The following is a 19,869-nucleotide window of genomic DNA, read 5'->3' as shown; positions in this document are numbered from 1 at the left end:
GGACAGACAGGTTCCCCAAAGGGCCACTGCTAAGAAACCCCCCCTTTGGGTTTCACCGTGGGTCCCCTCTGGTCACCACAGTCATCTATGAAAAAAGAGGTTGTTGCAACCGGGGCCTTGAAATAGTGGGAATTCTAACACTCCTGTCAAAGGTCTGTAAGGCTTCCTGCTTCCCCAAATATTTCCGTGCTCTGCTCTTTCCACGGCACTGTTCGGATTCAAAAAAGCATGTAAGCTGATGTCAGGTAAAAACTACTTTATCAGGTGGACACTCAACTGAAAGCCATAACACCTGAGCATTCTGTCCTCTTGTACCTGGGCCGTGCACGCTACCCGGGGAGCATGGCTGAGTGGGAGTGGCAGGTCCCTGCTATTTGTTCTAGCAGCCACAGAGCCACATTGGCTCTCAAATAGCACAATCTGTCATTCACTTAAGTCTGGTTTGCCAGGAAGCCCAAGGATGGACTCCCCACCAGTACCATCAGGCCCAGGGAATTTGGCTAGCACCAGGCACCCGAGACTTCTGCCAGCTAATTGGCTTTGGGGAAGCCGCTGACCTACTCTCCACTGAGTGGTTTTTGTGAACCTGGAACCCAGCCTGCTTCTCATCATTGATCAACCTTGGCCAAGCCAGCTGGCTTGTTCCTTTGCAGACAGCTTGCCTTAGGGAACCTGGTTGGTGGCTCTACAACCTACTAAGCGAGAGAGACACACAAAACTACAGAACAGTCTCTTAAGGACTGACCGGGGCTGGCTTTCATTTGAGGGCGACTTACGAATGAACAAAATCACGTAAGATACCTGACATAACCTGGCAACTCTCAAGTTAGGAACGGCACCCACGTGAAACGAAACCAGGAAGCACTTCATTAAATGAGCCTGGTTCGCGTCTAACCAGAACTCCTTTACGTTACGGTTAAGCACAATGTCCTTAACATTGACGCCACATTGACATAGGTGTGCATTGGTGAACAGGAGCAAGAATCTGTTGTCTGGGGAAAAATCAACACCAAGAGTCCTGTGTGTCTGGGGAAGCGCCTCCCCCTCCATTTCACATACGGGGGTGTCATAGGAGTCTCAGCACTTGAGCAAATGTTGAAGCAGGTTTCCCCCCTGGGGGCGAAATCCACTGGGGATTTTTTTTACAATCCAAAAGGAATAAAAATGTGTAGCATATTAGATACCTGCTGGCTTCCTATGTCAGGGTCACAAATGGAAATGACAAATGGGGATGATCAAACAAATGATTAACTTTTAATAGTACTCCAATTGAAGCAGGAGAAAGGGAGCAAAAAAAGAGCTGTTTCTTAAAACTTCAATCTTTCCATCCTCTCTCAAACAGCATGAGGCGAGGGTGGACTTACTCAGTTCAAGCAATTCTTTGGTAAGTTTACGTGAGGCAATCCATCCGCTTCATTTCTAACGGAACTCTCGTTCTTGAAAAATGTGCGCATGTGAAATTGTTTCCGAGAACCAGACGTGCACGGGAAGCCGGGGATGACCCAAGACCCCCATGGATTATCTACAGAATCATGGACCCATCTCTCAAACATGAGCACGTGGAGTTTCCACATTTATTGAAAGGGCGAGACTGCAGTGCCCAGTGGTACACCATGCCCGTGCCTTCAAAATAACCAAGGCAGTGAATCAAATGCGCTCCTCTCCACAGGGACTTATGGGAAATCTGCTTCTGAAGTCCACTTTCTAAAAACTGGAACCAGAGAATAAAAGTTGGCCACAAGGCCAAATGCCCCCCTACGCTCCCATTTGGACTTCAATACTAAGTCGTCCAGTGTTTCACAAACCCTGAAATCAGGTTCCCAGGGGCTACACAGCTTGAGTGTTGCTGATGTCTGTGCACACAGTTCATCATCAGCCAGCTCTTCCAAAGTTTATGTTGGGAGCACAGGAATCTCCGAGTGGGATGACACCATAAAAGATGACCTAGTCTAACCGCCACATGATACTTGGACTTGATCTTACATTTCTCACAGTGGTGGGAAGCTCACGGTCCATTCTATTTCTGGACAGTCAATCAAAAACTCAAACCAGTCAAGTGAGCCCTCATTCAAAACAAACAAGCAAACAAACAAAAACAATTAAAAAAAGAAGACATGGTTTACTTAAGTAATCTTTTGAAAGCTCAGTATTTTATAGCATCCATAGCCTCAGAAGGATCCCAAGCTAACTCCATGCTAGGATATTTCTATGGTTCACAAAGAAAAATGCCAATAAACACAGAGCACAGGCCTGCTGTAAAATCCAGATGCCATCACACAAATCCTTGTGAGAATTTTGGCCAGTAGCGATCTAAGTTTCTACTTCCTCTGTGAAATGGGAAAACGCCCATTCCTCCTGGGGGTCATCGCAAAGATTAGCCAAAAAAAAAAAAAAGTAAATCCAACTAACGCACAGAGTACATAGCCTAATGTATATTAAGCTCTCAAAAATATGTTATTACTTTTGCCTGCAAAATCTTTGCTATTCATGTCAAGATATTTCATATCAACAAAAAGATCTCCAGCTGGTATCTGTATGAGAAATAACTTTTTCTGGCACCTTAACTGTATTCCCCAGTGGCTAAGTGTTAAGACGGAGCTCACAAAGAAGGTGCTCTTTGCTACTGCTTGTATTATAACTTGGGAGTTTTGTTTAACACTCTGCATTAATGAGGGAGCTTCTTAGGATAATATTACAACAGAGAGTGCAAGAAACACCAGGGAGGTCAGCGCAGTTCTGCTAACTGTCATCTCACACAGAAATATTTTCCTTGAATACCATTAAAGCCTTCTCCTTCCCTTTGTTCTGCTTTTTGAAGGCAGCGAGAACCCAAATTTCCCTACCGATAATTTCTGTTTTCGACTTGGCAACATAATGATATCAGACTTCAGGGGGAAGAAAAATTCACCTTGGCAATGTCTTCTTCAGAGGTTTTTACAAAAGATATTTTGTCAGGATAAAATTTACTAGGCAGGCTTTTTAAGTAAGCAAAAACACAGCTGCTTGTTACTAAATGACCAGAGTGTGTATATATATGTATATATATAAAATTTTTTTAAGAGAATCAACCTGGAAAATGCTACACCCTTTAAATGAGCTTTTTATTAAAATGGGAGCTATGAAACAGAAGGGGATTCAGACAAGGAAGTTGCTCTCTGCTACTCCTGCTGATGGGGTAAACCCGGGGCACCCCGAGTCTCCCCCGCTACACGGAGATCAAGACGCAAGCTGGGGATGCAGCAAAACAGTTCTGGGGTAATTTTCCTTTATGCCCTGGGGCTCAGAACAAGGGAAGGGAGAGATGTTGGGACAGCCACATGAATAAACCCGTGCCGTCTCATGTAAACTTGCTCCTCGGCTTATGATGTGGTTGTGTTCCCATAAACCCATGGTAAGTTAAAAATATCGTTAGTCGAAACGTATTTAATACATCTAACTACTGGACATGGTAGCCTAGCCTAGCCCACCTTCAAGGTGCTCAGAACACTTCCATCAGCCCACGTTGGCCAGAATTATCCAACACAATGAGCACACGGCAGGGTATCGTGGTCGACCCTCGCGATCGGGTGGCTGGCCAGGAGCTGAACTCGTTACCACCCAGCAGCACGAGAAAGCATCATACTGCATATCACCACCCCAGCAAAAGCCCAGAATTCAAAGTATGATTTCTACTGAGTGTGTATCATTTTTGCACCATCGTAAAGCCAAAAAACAAAACAAAACAAAAAAACTGTAAGTGGAACAGTCCAACAATGGGGACCTTCTGTGTATGTGTGTGTGTACGTACACACACAGGCAGTGTCTTCTCTCAGCTGAAAAAGCAGAAACGGCAGGTGGACCCCACGGACTGCGATGAGACGGCTCTGAATAAACACGGCCTCTGGACACAGACCCCTCCAACGTGGAAGAGGAGGAGTGCCCAGCGCCCCTACACTCCCATCACTTCTTCCCCCCAGAGATTCCCCAAACATCAGGTCAGCCCTACCGATGCGTGAGACAGAGCAAAACGCAAGGGCCTTCCTTTGTAGAGAAAGTGGCAACTCATGATGGATTTAAGACATCGTGTCGAGCCCAAGGAGTTAGACAGGGCATCAACAACAAGACTGAAGTTCCCTCAAGGAATGAACATAAAAGATCATTTGAGATCCTCGGACTTTTTTTTTTTTTTTTACATTAACTTCTTTCCCAGGGACCTCTGCAGAGGCAGACACTAACTCGGCATAACCAAAACGAATGACGGAAACACACAGCCCTATACAGGGTCGTAAGGCTTGCCCCTCGGACCTCTGCGGCTCCAGCCCCCGCCAGTTCACTGGCCGCTCCTGGCTCTACCTGGCCCACTGGCCTGGAGGGCCTTTCTCATCCCCAGCAGCCCCGTCAGGCCCCAGACGAGACTCCTGGTTTCCTGAGACTAGAATCCTGAGGAAAGTCCCCTCCTTACACATGTCCCATGTCCCCTACGGGCCTTGTTAAACCCGTAAGCTCTGAGGCCTCCTTGGGAGTGCCGGGACTCTTTCCCCAGTGCTTCACTCTCAGATGGGTAACCCGGGCCACTACTGGCCTGTGGTGCTGACCCAAGGAGGGGGCAGCAAAGACCCCCTGTTTGGCTAAGGCTGTGACACAGCTTGTTAGAGGTGCAGAATGGGCCCGGCAACATGGCATACCTGACCTTGAACCCTGTCCCCACTTCATGTGCAGTGGGCCAATGAGTGGGCCACCGAACTCTCTGAACCTTGGGTTCCTCAACTGATGAATGGGACCCTGACACCCAGGGTCCCACTCTCTCCACCCGCCCCCCCCTCCCACTGGGTGAGATCTTAAGAGAAGGAAACCTTAATGTCCATGCCCTTTCCACACTGAGGGTGAGTAATGCCAGGTGCTGGTTCCCAGCTTTGCTGTGACTTCATCCGGAACAGAAGGACTCACATTTCTGCTGTGTGGTTTAAACTGCCTACCCAGGGTCTGCATGCTTGTATTTTTTAGACTTTTAAAAACTGATGGGAAAACCGAGCACCTCTGTAATAAAAGCTTAACTTAAAAGTGTCAAACCAAATATGAAAAGCAACTGCAGTTATCAAGTGTAACGATGTTTTGTGTTTTATTTGCTTTAAGGACTCATTCCCTCCCCCACACCCCGCGGGCAGTATTTAGAAGGCATTTAAACGTCTTCACACTCTCTCTTGCCCTCTCACTTTTGTCAATATTTTTACTTAAAAAATGCAACAGCAAAACTTCAAATAAATCTGACTGGTACTGATACAACAATCTGTGATGGGATTTCTGATGCCCAGAGAAATAAAACTCTATGGACAGAACATCAATATATTGATGAGCGATGGGGCTGTGAGGAAAAAAGGGGAAAAACGTTTTTCAAACACAGGCAAAAATGCATAATCAGGGGTTCGATTCCCAAGTATTTGAATATCTATAAATTGCTCTACTATTCCTCCAACACTCACTTCTTTTATTAACTTTGACAAAAATAACAAACATAGTTCCTGCTTTTCAAGAAAGATGAAAAGTATCCAAAAATTATTAAGATAAAATTTACAAAAAAAAGCACAATTCACTCATCATGTCTATCAAATCATTGTTCCTAGTGTATCTCCAACCTCCCAGATATTGTCATCTTTGTCTTTATATTCGTGTCATATTTTGGTATAATCTTTCTATAGATATTATATCATTTTAATAAAACTGATACTAGAACGGAAGGGATGAGAAAGAATGTATTCCAACTGCTCTCCTGCATATTTGGAAATGGAGACAGAGTGGACGGACTTGCCCCAAAGCCCCAGCCAGGGAGTAAAAAAAAAAATGAGAATTAAAAGCTCAAACACAATATGTGGCCAGATGTGTGGCAGAAGCTCGGTGAACATTCATTGAGCTGTACTAAAACTTATTTCCAGCCTCTGTTTTTTTCCAACTATGCTCTGATATCAAAATTTCATCCATAAAATGTAATGTACCAATGGGATTAACAGAGTCCTTTAGGTTTTGAAAGGTGTGCGATTTGTCCGTTTTCTTGGTGGACAAAGGCACGGGCTCTCCTTTCTGAACCTAAACCGCTAACCAAAGGCACTTTTCACCTCTAGTGTTGGCGGTAAAAATGTGCCCTTGGTGTGAAATCCCTCTTCCTCCTTGTCATACGATTGTCTCTCTTTGCTTCACCTCAAGTCAGATATTAGAGACTAAATTTCCTTGTGAAGTTTCTGAGCAAATTTGACTTATTGATGTGCTTCTATAAACAGTTTGGAAAGGGCACCAAGGCCACTGATATCGCCAAAGGGCGACGGATTTTGCATGAATTTGTGTTTGTCCACCAGGCTGAGATGACAAATGACCTCTGGATCCTAGCTCACAGGGCCAGACCCTGTGTCTACATGGATTTTCACCCAAACCTCCCAAGGTAAGTTCCATCATCCAGCCTACAAATAAATAGGCTAAGGCAAGTGAGTCCTACAGGTTATATAACTTGCCTCAAAACCAGGAGGTGGTACAGCCAGAGCTTGAGTCTAGGTCCACCTGACCCTGGAACTTGACCCTCAGTGTCCCCAGCAATGACAGCTAATGTCCATCTGGTCCTCACCCCAAGCCATAACAAATGCTGCACACTGAACCTAGAGTATCTTATTAGATATTTCTGACACTTTATTTGCAAACACTATGATTGCTACCATCATTTTTCTGATGATGGCACGAAAGATGAGAAAGGTTAAGGACCCTTTTTTTTAAAGGCAAAATCAAAAAGCACACTTTGGGGGCATGAACTAAGTCAATTAGTCCTCCATACTCTGGCATTCAGGAATATCGTACTGTGCATAAATGTGGGTGTCTTGCTCCCGTTTTCGAGAATGAAAGAAAAATATCTGAGTTGCCAAGGAGAAAACCACCCGAGCCATAAACAAAAAAAATCTCTTCATCCTCTGATCAGTGGATTCTATACCTAAATAAAATAATTACTGCTTTCATAGAATGTCTCTGTTTGCCACTGACAGAGAGAAAACCAAACCAGTAAGCCCTGCAAATGCCTTGAAATAACCAAGGGGAGAGAGCAAAATAAAAATAAATCTTGACCGGATTTATAGGACCACCTTGATTAGGTCTTGCTTTTTCCCTTCAAATAAACAATACCTGCAAAAAATGAAAGGCGAATGTTGAGACCAGATATCTTGTAACAGATGGGCTTTCTCTGACATACAGTATGGAACAATGGTGAAAAAAACAATGCTGGCCCATTATTTGTGAGGCTTACCCGCAAAGTATAGCCCAGAACAAAAAAAAAAAGAGAAAAAAAAGGTGGGGGATTTTTCAGGATGCAGAATGGTATGACCACTCAGATTTGAACAATCATTTTTTAGGTGTACTTCCTTTTTTAAAAAATAGATTTTTAGAAAGACAGAGGAAGGGAGAGAGAAGGGGGAGAGAAAAACATCAATTTGTTCCTCTTATTTACGCATTCATGGGTCGCTTCTTACATGTGCCCTGATGGGGGATCGAACCCACAACCTTGGTGTATCAGGATGACACTCCAACCAACTGTGCTGCTCAGCCAGGGCTTAAGTGTACTTTTTAAAGCTGTGTTATATCGTGGTCTTTTGTGGATTCTCCACACAACTGTTTCATTGCTTCAACTGGTAACAGTTTTTTGATTCAGAAATTCTAACACTAAAACCGAGTGTCACCCAATCAGATACGGCCCTGGTGCTGGCTCACGAGAAGGCGTATCTGATAAGAATGTAATTATGTGCAATGTGACGTAACTGGGGTTGTTCACCCCCCATACCATCGCTCCCTGTTTGCACCCCACCTCGGTAGTAGAGACAGTGAGGGATAAAACTAAGGATCCTTATTTTTAAAAGCATGAAAGTCTTATTTTTTCTATAAACCCCGCTCTTAGGAACAACTTCATTTCCCTCAGGCAACCCCGTACGGAAGATGCACCGGGCTGGTTGAATAAAAACGCCGGTTAAAGGCACGAAGGCTCCCGTCAAAGCTGTTGAAATCTGATTTCATCTCAGATTCCAGAACTAATGTCGTTTTTTGTTTAAATAGATTTTGCCTGTCAATTTCCAGACCCGCCGCGCCATCGGCCTGTATGGACCGCTGTGGTCAACACGGGGGTTATAGCGGCAAATTGCATTATGGACTGGTAATTGAATTGAACAGGTTTACATTTGAATAGATTTACTACAGCCCCATCTCTGACATACTGCAAGGGACTGAAATCCCTCTCCATCCATAAAGATACATTTAAGACAGTATCATTCTCTCCAGGCTGAGAAGGCAGGTCTCGAGCCAAGGAGATGGCCACACATCATTGTGCATTTATATGCAGGGTGGAATGCTGCATTTTTTTTTAAGTACAACAGAAAAAGAACATTCCATATTTACTCGTAACCACTCTGTCCTTTCTTTTTGGGGGGAAGGGGCTCAGAGAACTGGCATTTGCCCATCAAAGTGGGCATAAGGGGCAAAGGAAAATAAATTCTGAGATGAGTGTCTCAGCCACAGCAGGACTTTCCTTGACAACAGACCCTCCCAAGGCTTGATAGCAGCATCCGAAGAGGTGTGAGTTGGAGATAAGCACGGGGCCCATTAACGTTCACCAACGATGTTTAATTAAACACCGTCCACAGCTCCTCGGTCACTCTTAACACCCTTCGGGGCCGCTTCTGCTCGAAAACCACGCTGGGGAGGTTTCTTTTGGGGAGAGTTGTCTTTCTGCCTCCTCCCGGAGCCTGGAAGGGCACACCTCGGAGTGATCTACAGCAGCAAGATCGAACTCATCAAAAATAGTTTCTGTCTACCGGAAAATGGAGGTCCATCCCAACGCACTCCAGTTTTTGAAAATAACATCGAAATCTAGAATCTGTCGATTTTCACAAGTTGTTAATTCATATATTGCTTTTATAGCATTTTTTAAAATTCTGATTTGCTCCTTGAAAATAATGATTTCTCAACTCCCAACTCTTGATGAAGCCTTTTCAAAAGAGCATCATCTTACTTTGAGTCGCTGCAGCTCAACTAAGTGGCACAAAAATTGAAAATTAATCATCATTCATCATATGTTGAAATACGTTTTGTTTCTTAGTCTGGTTTTAAGGCAATGACTAAGATACTAGTTTTCAACTTAAAAAAGTAAGCTATCACAACCGTCCCGTCTAAAAGGAAAATCCCTCGTCCCGAGGGCGGGGTGGTGGTCGTTGGGTTTTCAGTCCGATGTTTCCCTTTGCAGAACTGTCCTGCCGGCATTTCCGTGTGAGCTTTCTCTAGCAAGAGGGACTGCGTCTGTCTTTTCCCCTGCGGTGTCACTGGGGCCTCGCCTAGTGCCTGGTGCGTGGGAGACGCTTAATGAATATTTAGCGGATAGACTGAAAATGTAAACACATTACACACTGTGAAAACTAACAGGACCAAAGGCTGTACAGTGAAAACGAAAAAACACGTATTTCCCACCCTCGTTTTTATTCGCTAGTGTAACACTCTCATTCCCTGTCTTTATGTGTCTGCCATCGTATGCCTGTCACCTTCGACCATTCTTCCTCCCTTCTCTCTGCGTAAATACTTCCCGTTGAAATACACATGTCAATAAAATATGTAATTTAATATAAAGGTGTTTGTATGTAAAATATATACAAGTTAAACCGCACATATATGTATATATACACCCCACACACACTTATATGTAAATTAAACCATGCTAATAGGTCATTTATTTTTTTTTAATGTGGAAATATATTTTGGTCATCTTTTCTACATCTTTATCATCTGTAATGATAGAGTTATGCACTTGTTTGTTTTACAGATTCTTTTACAGTTGAAGACAGGAAGGATTTGAGAGTTTTGCTCCCGTTGGGGAAAGGGGTGCGTTCTCAGTGGACATGAGGCAAGAGACAGAACCTAAATTCCATATCCCCAAACACCATCCGGCCCACCCACCGTCCTGTTACAAAGCTCACCATGAAAATCTCAGAAGGAGACCAAACCAGGAAAAGGCATGAGGCTGGTCACCATGCTCACGGAAGCTCTGGTTTGCTCCTGGGAACAACCGTGGCTTCCTTTGGATTTGGGAGTTAAAGAGCCAGTGAGCTCCAGTAACAAGAGAACACCCAAATTCACAGAGCCAGCCCCAGGAACAAGGAAAATTCTATGACTTCACAGAAGCTATTCACGAAAATATTCAATTTATCTAATTTTCCTTCAGATTTCAATGACATTTTCATGTTGTTCCTTCATGAAATAATCATCTTTACTTTAAATTCTGGCAAACTTTCTGAAGAGATGGAAATAGTAAAACCGACACACAGCGTGTAAAGAGCACATTTACAAGAGCACGCACATGGATGAAGATACCTTAAAAAAAAGCTAAATCTAGGGCTTCCTAGGAAAAGAACAATTTTTCCCTAAGCTAAAACTTTACTTTCACCACATGCTGAGACATACAAGTATTCCAGGAACTTTCATGCAGGTGGAAGTTGAGTGAATTCTAAAATCTGACAATTGGTGTCAGTTTCTGGCTGTGTGAGCTCCGTCGGTCTGTTTAGCACGGAACACACATCGCTGGTTATCACTGTGTGTTTGTGGCTCTTGCCCTGACCGAGAGCAACAACTTGAATGTCATTATTACAGTCTCCTTATACTAGAGAATAAACCCCAAAGATAAGATGAGAAGAGAATAAAGAACACCGCAAATCTAAGATTAATTAGGAAAAAGGAAACTGTATGAAATGATGGAGATGTTAATCAGCTGCATTATAGAAATTATTTTACAAAATACATATACATCAAAACATTGACTCACGCATGTTAAATATATATGTTTTGTCAACTCTACCTCAGTAAAGATGGAGGAGACTCTCTCTGTGAGCCGAGTAATGAGAACAAAGGCAGAAAGACAGTAGTGGGGGCTCCTGGTTGTTCCTCACCTCCTGCCTTTTGGAAGTTGAAAGGACGAGAAGAACCAGAGCTTCCCGAACGTACCTGGTGGGTTGAGCCGCTCATCAGCCACGTCTTACCTGGTCCCTTCCTGTGGATGTCGGCACTTGGCGAGGAAGGATCAGCAAGGTCGGGTAAAGGAGGAGCATTCTGCCATCAGAGGCAGGGTACTCACTGTGACCCGTCCCTTCCCGGCTTCTCTAACCTTGATGCAATTCCTCGTGCAGCCCCCCCCCCCCACTGCCCCCCTTCCCAGCCGCAAGCACAGGGCTCCGGCACGGCGCCTTACCTTCCTTCAGCATGCCCACTTTCAAACACTTCATGAAGCGGCAGGCTTGGCAGGATTTACGTCGACGCTTTGTGATTTCACATTCGTTCGTGGCCGGGCAGCTGTATTCTATGTTACCTACAACACAGGGAGGGGGAGAGGAGATGTTAGAGGAGCAAGACCCAGGAAATATTAGCATTTCAAATGCAGTGCCATGTGCTTCTTGCCCCCTTCCCTAGAAAAAAAAAAGACATATGGGCTTCCTGAGGAAGTCACCGGTGTCACGAGGCTGGATGCTCCGTGACAACCACAGACAACGCACTGAATGACGCAAAGACAGCTGGCGAAGCTCTTCACAAGGGTCTGCTTAACATTAGCTTTTAAACCAGGGTGCCCAGTGCACTCGGGCAAAAGTCCGAAGACCCTGGTCTTCTGGGGTCTCAGGATCCAAGGGAGAAAAGCAGATTATTTCCACAAAACCACAAGCATGGAAACTGGCTTCTTGTATCACCAAGCCTGGACTTCTTTGGGTGGCTATGCTGGGATGCATCAGGCTTATGGTCTTTCAGACAGAAACTTCATATTGATAAATAATCTGCCAGCTGATGCGGGACCACAGGAAGCTCTCGGAGGGCAGTGGCGGAAGTTACCGGCTTCTTGCTGTCACGCAGACCGGTTTTTACAAAACAACTTAATGCTTGGCAAATGCTTCTCATTGGTAAATCATAATCATAGCTGTCCTCCTCCTCCTCATCACCATCATCGTTGTCATCAACATGCTTGCTACTATACTATTTGCATAATGAAATCCAAACGTTCCAGCCCCATAAAAGTATTATAAGAATAAACTACTTTGAGATTGTGTTTTTACTGTTAGAGTTTGTATCACTCACCGTACGTAGTACCTCCACATTTGAAATGATAGGTAGCCAGAAGAAAATGGAACTTTAACTTGATTTTTCCTTTTTCAGTTAGTCCCAGTGGCAGCACGTGGTATGTGCCCTCGGCTTGCCTAGACCTTTGGAAACAACCTGCCCTTAAACAAAGCTTCTTGGCCCCGGCCCGGTCGCTCAGTTGGTTAGAGAGCCGCCCACTACACCAAGGTTGTGGATTTGATCTCCAGTCAGGGCACATATGAGAAGCAACCAATGAATGCATAGATACATACAAAAACTCTCTCTCTCTCTCTCTCTCTCTATCTTTCTCTCTCTTCCTCGCTCTGTGTCAAATCAATAAATAAAATTTATTCGGAAGAAGCCTCTCTCCCCATCAGTTCCGTCACACAGCGCTGTATGGTCTTTCCTTCCTTCCCAACCCTTTCCCCCTGTGATTAAGTGCATTAGTATCTTAATGAAAATGCATTCTGTTTATTGCCCTCTTGGGAAGAGGGGAGGTCATCACACCAAATGCATAAATTGTCATCAGAGACAGTCCGAGCATAATTGCAATTTTGCCGTTCCCCGTCTGCACTGCCCAGGGTCCGTCCAAACTCCCCTGAAACCCTTGCCGACTTCTAGTAATTAGCATAGAGCCTGCCTGGGACCATGGCATTGATGAAATATTTCAGAGTTAATCACACTTTGTAAACACTGATTTATATTGACTACCTTTCTCCAGACCGATGTCTCCTCAGTAAATATCACATTAGTGGATTGCAGGGTTGCACAGCCTCGCAGCCTCAGCCACTGCTAATTCAACAGGAAGTAATACCTAACCGCTTATAACCACTGAAAATTGGTTCAGTAGGCATGACTTAAAAAAAAGGTGGGGGGTGGGGTGGGAGGAGGGAGGCTGTGCAGTAGAACTTGAGATAAGCCTATCCAAACCGTTTGACTGAATTAGCATTCTAATTCAGGGCATTTATACGAATAAAAGCAACTACTGTTTTCACAGAAGAGGTTAAATAATAAGTGTGATATTAACTGCATCAACAGAAGCACCTCCCCAGCAGCTCTCTGGGAGATGCCACTCATGCTATGTTCACAGAAAACCAAGGGTAAATCAAAGGAACCAGACGGGCTGGGTCCTGTGTAAGAATTAACGGATTTAGAATATGAACTTCAGACAAACCATTTTCCACTGCCGAGTTTCTTTAACCATCACTGAAAATTTATTTGGCACCAAGAGAGCGTTGCTAGTAATTTCCTAGGGGTTAATTAGTATTCTACTACCAGAACCTTCCAGCTACATGGCCCCTCCATGTACTTATTTAAAAAGAAACCCAGGTCTTTGCTTTCTTCAGAAGAGCTGAGCAATGACTAGTTAGAAAGAAAAATAAAAATGTTGTCCTAGCAACGTTTCTTCCCATTACTATGCCTCAGAAGTCGGTATGAAGGCAAACAGGTCACTCTCTAGTACGGTGGTGCCAGCAGTAGTCCCACACTTTGAACCTAGTGCTGGAAACTTCTACTGGGATGCTCCACCATCCAACCCCTCTTCCCACCCTCCAGATAATCACCTTTCCTTTCAAACTGGTGCCTCTTCCTCTTTGAAACGTAGTCCCTCCTCCCTCCCAGCAGCATGCTGCCAACAGGGACCTGAACCAGGCCTGGGTGGCCTCACACCTGGGCTGTGGCAGCCACGCCCACCCCACGCTGGGCACTTTGCCGGCATCCACCCCCGTCCAATCCCTGCTGCACGCCGCCATCATACCCCGTCTCCTGTGCCGCTTTGATTGCTCACCACGCTATTTTTTTTTAAATCAATAGATTCCTATGGCCTCCGAGATGAAATATCTACTTTAGACTAGCTAACAAAGTCCCCGCACATCAAATGCTCACCTCCTTTCCCAGAGATACAAGTGCGACCTTGCGTGACTTCCTGAGGCAGCCAATGGGACGCTCTCCTTTCTGCTGGGTCCTTCAGACTTCCCTGAGAGCGCTCTCTCTTTGCCCCCCTTTTCTTCCTAAAATTACTTCTGTCTCAATGTTCAACTCAAATTCCAGTCACATCTTTCATGCAAATATCCCAGCGTGTCCTGGCAGAAAATGATGGCTTGGTTCTCCTATCTTTTCCGGGGCCGTCATGCTATCCAGGCAGGCTGTGTTGTGTTACACCTTCCCACACGCACGTTACCCATTAGAGGGTAAGGTGCGGGGGGCAAGAACCATTTCTAAGGCAATATAGAAATTTTCCAGGAGAAAGTAGTGCGTGAGTCAAGTGACACCTTTAGAATGACTTAATATCATCTTGCTATCTCAAGGTCATTTCTATGCACATCAATTACAGTGTTGTCATGCAGTAATTAGTATCCACAAGATCAAGTGAACTGGATATCCCGTTAGAAGCCACAGCAGGGGCACCAGGAAAATCATCCTCCAGATCCGAAAGAGTAGAAGAAAATTCAGTTAATTTTCAAAATCTTGGAAAGTACCTTTGACAACAATGGAAATGCATGGCAAAACAGAGAAAGATTATCAAGGGGAAAAAAACAATGAAATCCAAAGCCTTCTGGAGTAAAGGGTACAAAGGGGGAAAAAAGCTGTAAGAGGCTTTAAAGGAAATAAAAACGCATCTTGATATGAATAGGGTAAGAATAAAGGAAACTGTGAAATACAGATATCCACAAATAGAGATAGACATAATTTTATCTAATTATAATGCCTTGTTCTATTGTTTTACAAAATAGGTACTCTCAGAGTTGTAGCCACATTGGAGAACAGAGTTAGAAGTGATTCAACAATAGCAGCCAAATCTATGAATGACTCTTCCAGGAACGAGTGCGTAAAGATGTAAAACTTTCTTCATAAAACAGAATTGTCAAATCGCCACACAAGACTCAGACCACACACCAAGAACCGTTCCAGCTTCCTCTCTCTCCATTGCATTCCGCAACTCTTCAACGACAAAGAGAAACGCAAAGGCAGGAGAATGTCTAATGGTGTCTCGGAATGAATTCCTGAAAGAGGAACTCTGTCTTTTCAACGGGCCTGGAATTCGGTGGCAGGCGCTGGGCTGGGACAGAGAGACGAGGCTGCTGCTCCTGGGGAGCCCGCAGCCTTACAGGGACAGGGCACATCAACAGATAACCAGCCGCCGAGCATTGCGGTGGCTCTGGATTCACAACGACCACACACGAGCACCTCCGCGAACGCAGAGCTGACGCTCCGGGAAGTCTGCGGATCCGTCACGCAAGGCGCAAAGGCTTGAACTGTGCTATAAAAAACATATAAACAACTACATTCAGGTAAAGGCCTCTTCCCACCGCTGCAGGAGACACGGCAACGCTGTGAGAATTTCACGGTGAGGACATGGAAAGCACAGTGCTCCTGAGTGCGTTCGTGAATCACGCATCTGCAGCTCACGTGAACAGAAACGGTGTAAGAAGACGTCGGGCATCCTTCGGCCAAACGTCCTGTTTCAATGCATTTGTCTTGGCATGCATACATGGGCGGTAACCTGGATTTCACTAAGCAACGCCGGTTTACCCCCTGAAAGACAAAGCAACACCCTCCTCCAGCAGGCAGTGGCTGGAGGAAAACCTCTCTCAGTTCCGAGCCCTCCCGTGGAGTGGCTCAGCTCACTGTGGGCTGTGCGCACCCGGCCAACAAAGTCTTTGATCCATGTGAGAGTCCACGGAGAAGCTGCCCTTGAAAAGCCTTCCCTGGTGCTTTTACTGCTCGATAAACAAAGCATTTATCCAAAAAAAAAAAAAAAAAAGCGCTGCCCCCAGCACCTGGGCACCAATGTTCCATCTATTTTGGTAATGGCTCACAGACATGACTCCCCACAGAACGTATGATCTCGATGGGGCACTTGTTTTCTTCGATTCATGAAAGCAGAAGCTGCACTAAAGCTTTTCCCGCGGCAGCTCCGGGCACCTGGACCGTCCCCGCCCGGCCGAAGCGCAGGCCGGGGCAGCAGTCACTGTCCGCAGTTCTGAGGCTCCTTCATGCACGGAGTTTCCTTGGGCTCCTGCTTGTGCTTCCCTGGGGCACACCTGCTGCAGGGCACCGGGGACCGAATCGGGCAGCTAGGGGGGACAGGCCGAGGGTCTTCCCCGTTCTGTCCAGAGCTGGGGGAGTGGGCTGTGCGGAGAGAGAACCGAAATCAGCCTGGAAGCCGAGGGGTGTTTAAAGCAGGCTGACAAGAGGTACCGCCTGGCTGGCGGCTTTTCAGAAACTCCTGGGATCCGACTCCTTAGTTCAGAGTCTTTTGTACAATTAGTTTGCAGGCAATATAATTTTCTCACTTACGGCTTAACAGAACCTTGCAGCCAGCTGGCGGAGGGAATCGCGGGGTGTATGGAGAACCTCAGCCCGGAAAGCCAGTGGGTAATTTGTATATTCCTTTCAGTCCCTTAATGGACTTGTACGGTTGGGCAGGGAAAGGGCTGAAGGATGTGAATTAGCACGGCATCTCCAAACCAAAATATGTGGCCAATCTTCCCCCCTGACTTATGTCACTTGCACGCAGTGATGACGTGCTCGGCGTGACGCGGTTCCTGAGCGTTGCCCTCTGGCTCGCAAGCACGGATGTTATGGGCATCACGCTTACGGAGCCCACTGGAGAGCATCTGCATATTTCCCCCAATTGTTTTAATTTTATTAACAGAACCAAATGGCTCGCAGTGACCCACGGGGCGCTGCAAGTGAGGTTTATCCAATTGTTTTCCAGCATTAAGTGATTTTAAAATAATGGGATTACCTCAGTACACAATTACAGAGCACTGAAAACATGCAGGCAGTCATCTACAGTATTTTTGTTTTAAACGCCCAAAACAAAAGAAAATCCTCTGTTGTAGAGGTCTTTTTCCATACAGAGATAACTTCCCGTTCTTTTTCTTTCTTATTTTTCATGCTTCTTTGTTTCTAGCTACTTTCTGCTCATTCCATCTTAAGTAAAAAAAAATGCCATCTGTAGCTGACATCATATAATGTGGGATAATAATTGATTACATATATGCAGCAAAAAATCCTAAGGCCATCATCGATGTGAGCCTGAGTGTGGTTTTTCTCCCAAAGAAAACACCCAAAGTTACGACTCCAAAATACCTAGTACCACTGTGTCTGTCCCCAAAGGACGGCTTCCACCACTCAAGGAGGCTTTCTTCAGAACCGCCCCTAGAACCACCTGATCCAGCGTAAAGCGGGGAGGGGTCCAACTACGCTGCATTCATCTTTACTCCGAACACCTGACTGCCCTCTTCATCATGAGAGGTGACGCCAAATGATTTCTGTCCATCATTAAGTTTTAAATCTCCCTAGGAATTTCAAAGCTCTCCAGATTGTTGAAGATATTTCGAGGATCGAGAATCCGCTTCCAGTTCTGAAAGACGACACCCAATGTTACTACAAAGAGGGACAGTGCCAGACTGGTACCAGGACCCCGGACCACCCGTGACACACAGGCCGTGGCAGGTTGCCCCGAGGGGAGAGCTCTGTCCAGCCCGTGAACAGTCACGCCTGGCACCACGGAAAGCAGGCGCACACGCGGGGTTATGCCAGGATCTCACGTTCCTCCTTTCTCTCTGCCCCTCTCACTCCTAAAACATGAGGTGGCAGACATGCGGGTATAGAAAAAGGCCTTTTGATATTCGGCTCCTTAAGCTTCTACAGGATTAGAGTCTGGTCATCACATGCATCGTACATAAGAGCCATAACACCACGTAGGCTCAAACATGCTGCATTTGCACAGGGAAGCTCGTCCATGGGAAGAGAGAATGCTCTGCCCGCGAGAAGAAAAGACCAGAAAGGAACCCAGCAGTAGACAGACTTACGAGCCCTGAGCCACGCCCAGTGACTGGAGACCAAGTGCACACGCTCCGGCTTCATGGTCACGTGAGCCGTGCTGGACGGGTGGGGCCACAGGGCCAACCGCGGGTGCCGCCACCACCCTCACCGCCCCGTGCCGTCTGTCCCACCACAAGTTTACATTTCCCCGTTGTATTGAACAACAACAAAAATGGTTCAGCAGGAAAACAATGCTGTAAAATGAGGTGCGATTTTTCAGCATTGATTTTTTTCCAGTTTAAACAAAACATATCCCACCTCAGTCTCTCCCAAGTTTGTAAATACGGTCATTCCCTTATCACTGTACTTCTACAACTAGTCACTGAACACCAGGCACTGTGCACGGTCATCTAAAAAAAAAAGGTGGGAAACGTTCTTGTAGGTCCACCCTTAGCATCCTGCCTTGCACATGGTCAGGAGCCCACCCGGGGAGGAGGGGCAGGAGGGCAGAAGGGGGGGAGGAAGTGACGGAGCCGGCTTCCGAGTCCAGCTTTGCCCTTCATTAGCCGGGTGAACTTCACTGAGTTCCTTTACTTTATTACTCTCTGTGTGCTGAGTGACAGAAGATGAATTATCACACCTGCTATAAAGCAGGTGTATAAACACTCTGTAAGCATTACACGGATATTGATATTAAAATAATACATACTTGTGTTCTTCCTTCTGAGAAGAGAGGGAGAAACATTGTTGGAGCCCATTGTTCACGAAACACTGGGACTCTAAGACCGAAGTCTGGACTTTGGGTTATGGAAAGAACACACTATTGACCCCGAGAAGCTGAGAGAGGATTTCGTGTTGCCCACAACTGCAGTATATGCAGCTATATTTTACAGATCCTAGGAGGGGACAGTATAATAATTCATGTCATTTTTGAAAGCACCAAACTGTCAAAGGAGTGAATTTCTGAGACATTGTCCCTGTCTCCTCGAGAACATTCCCTGCCACTCTACCGAAGCTCATAAACGCCCGTCACGTCCTGCAATCTGATTATAGCGGAAAGAAAAGCATTTGCAAAACTCTTCAAACACCTCACCACGCCTTCTCTTCCGCCACCGCCCCAGGTCCGTCCCTACCCCTTGCCCAAGCCCACCCCCTTGTCTGGCGTCCCCACGGAATCACTCCATGTTCACTGCTTCAATGGAGCGCTCTCGGGGCCCACGAGACTGAGTCAGGGGGCCTTGTGGGATCAACACGCTCTTCTCACGCCCCCCCTCAGCGAGCCCTTCTCCTACCACTTAGCACACTCTTTCGTTTGTGTCTACTGACCTGCCCACCCCCTGCCCCAGCTCTGCAGTCCCTGGGGCGGGGGCTTAGAGCCCTTGGGGTCCCCCGGGTCCATGGTCTGGTCAAGTACGTGACCCACAGAAGCGCTCGTTATCTGTCAACCTGATTTTTAGTGATCCTGTTCCTCGTTCCCTCATCTTAACGTTTTGCCCAAAATTATTCATTAAAAAAAACAACTAAGTATAGTCAAAAACACAGAATCAAAATGACAGCCATCCACCAACAGTGTAGTGCTTGGCATAAAGCAACACAGACTTATTAGCTGTTCGGCTGCAAAGGGATCCTAAATCCCAGCGGGTTCAGCCCCTCGTTTTATGCAAACCACACAGGTGACCACGTACGAACTTACCTACGACTCCTTGACCCTCTTTCCACAGATAGGGGCTAGTTCACTGCAGAAACGCCTAAAACTCAAACACCCTGACATCCACTCATGGGTGCAAACCCTCCTTAAATGCACCCATTCAAACTGACTTACCGACACCTGTAATAAACACGAATGGTGCCAGAGAGCTGTCTATGTGTTTTACACCTTTGAGGCCCTGTTTTGCAGGTGAGAGAATCACGGCCCAAGAAAAGGGGTGGCTTACCCAGCATCACAGGGCTACCAAGAGCCTGAGCCAGGATTTGAACCCAGGCACTCTGGAT

At 45.9% G+C, this 19,869-nt stretch overlaps 1 protein-coding gene across 1 annotated transcript in view; it reads right to left on the bottom strand.

The window, feature by feature from the left end:
* ESRRG (estrogen related receptor gamma) overlaps positions 1 to 19,869 on the bottom strand; it is a 191,366-nt gene that overhangs the window by 114,217 nt on the left and 57,280 nt on the right. Inside the window, 1 exon segment of the mRNA XM_028531427.2 lies at positions 11,228 to 11,344. Coding sequence (XP_028387228.1) covers positions 11,228 to 11,344 — 117 coding nt within the window.

The sequence above is a fragment of the Phyllostomus discolor genome, chromosome 15, assembly GCF_004126475.2.
Source record: "Phyllostomus discolor isolate MPI-MPIP mPhyDis1 chromosome 15, mPhyDis1.pri.v3, whole genome shotgun sequence".
Taxonomy (NCBI): domain Eukaryota; kingdom Metazoa; phylum Chordata; class Mammalia; order Chiroptera; family Phyllostomidae; genus Phyllostomus; species Phyllostomus discolor.
The sequence above is the reverse complement of the archived record's forward strand: the minus strand, read 5'-3'. Positions and strand labels throughout refer to the sequence as shown.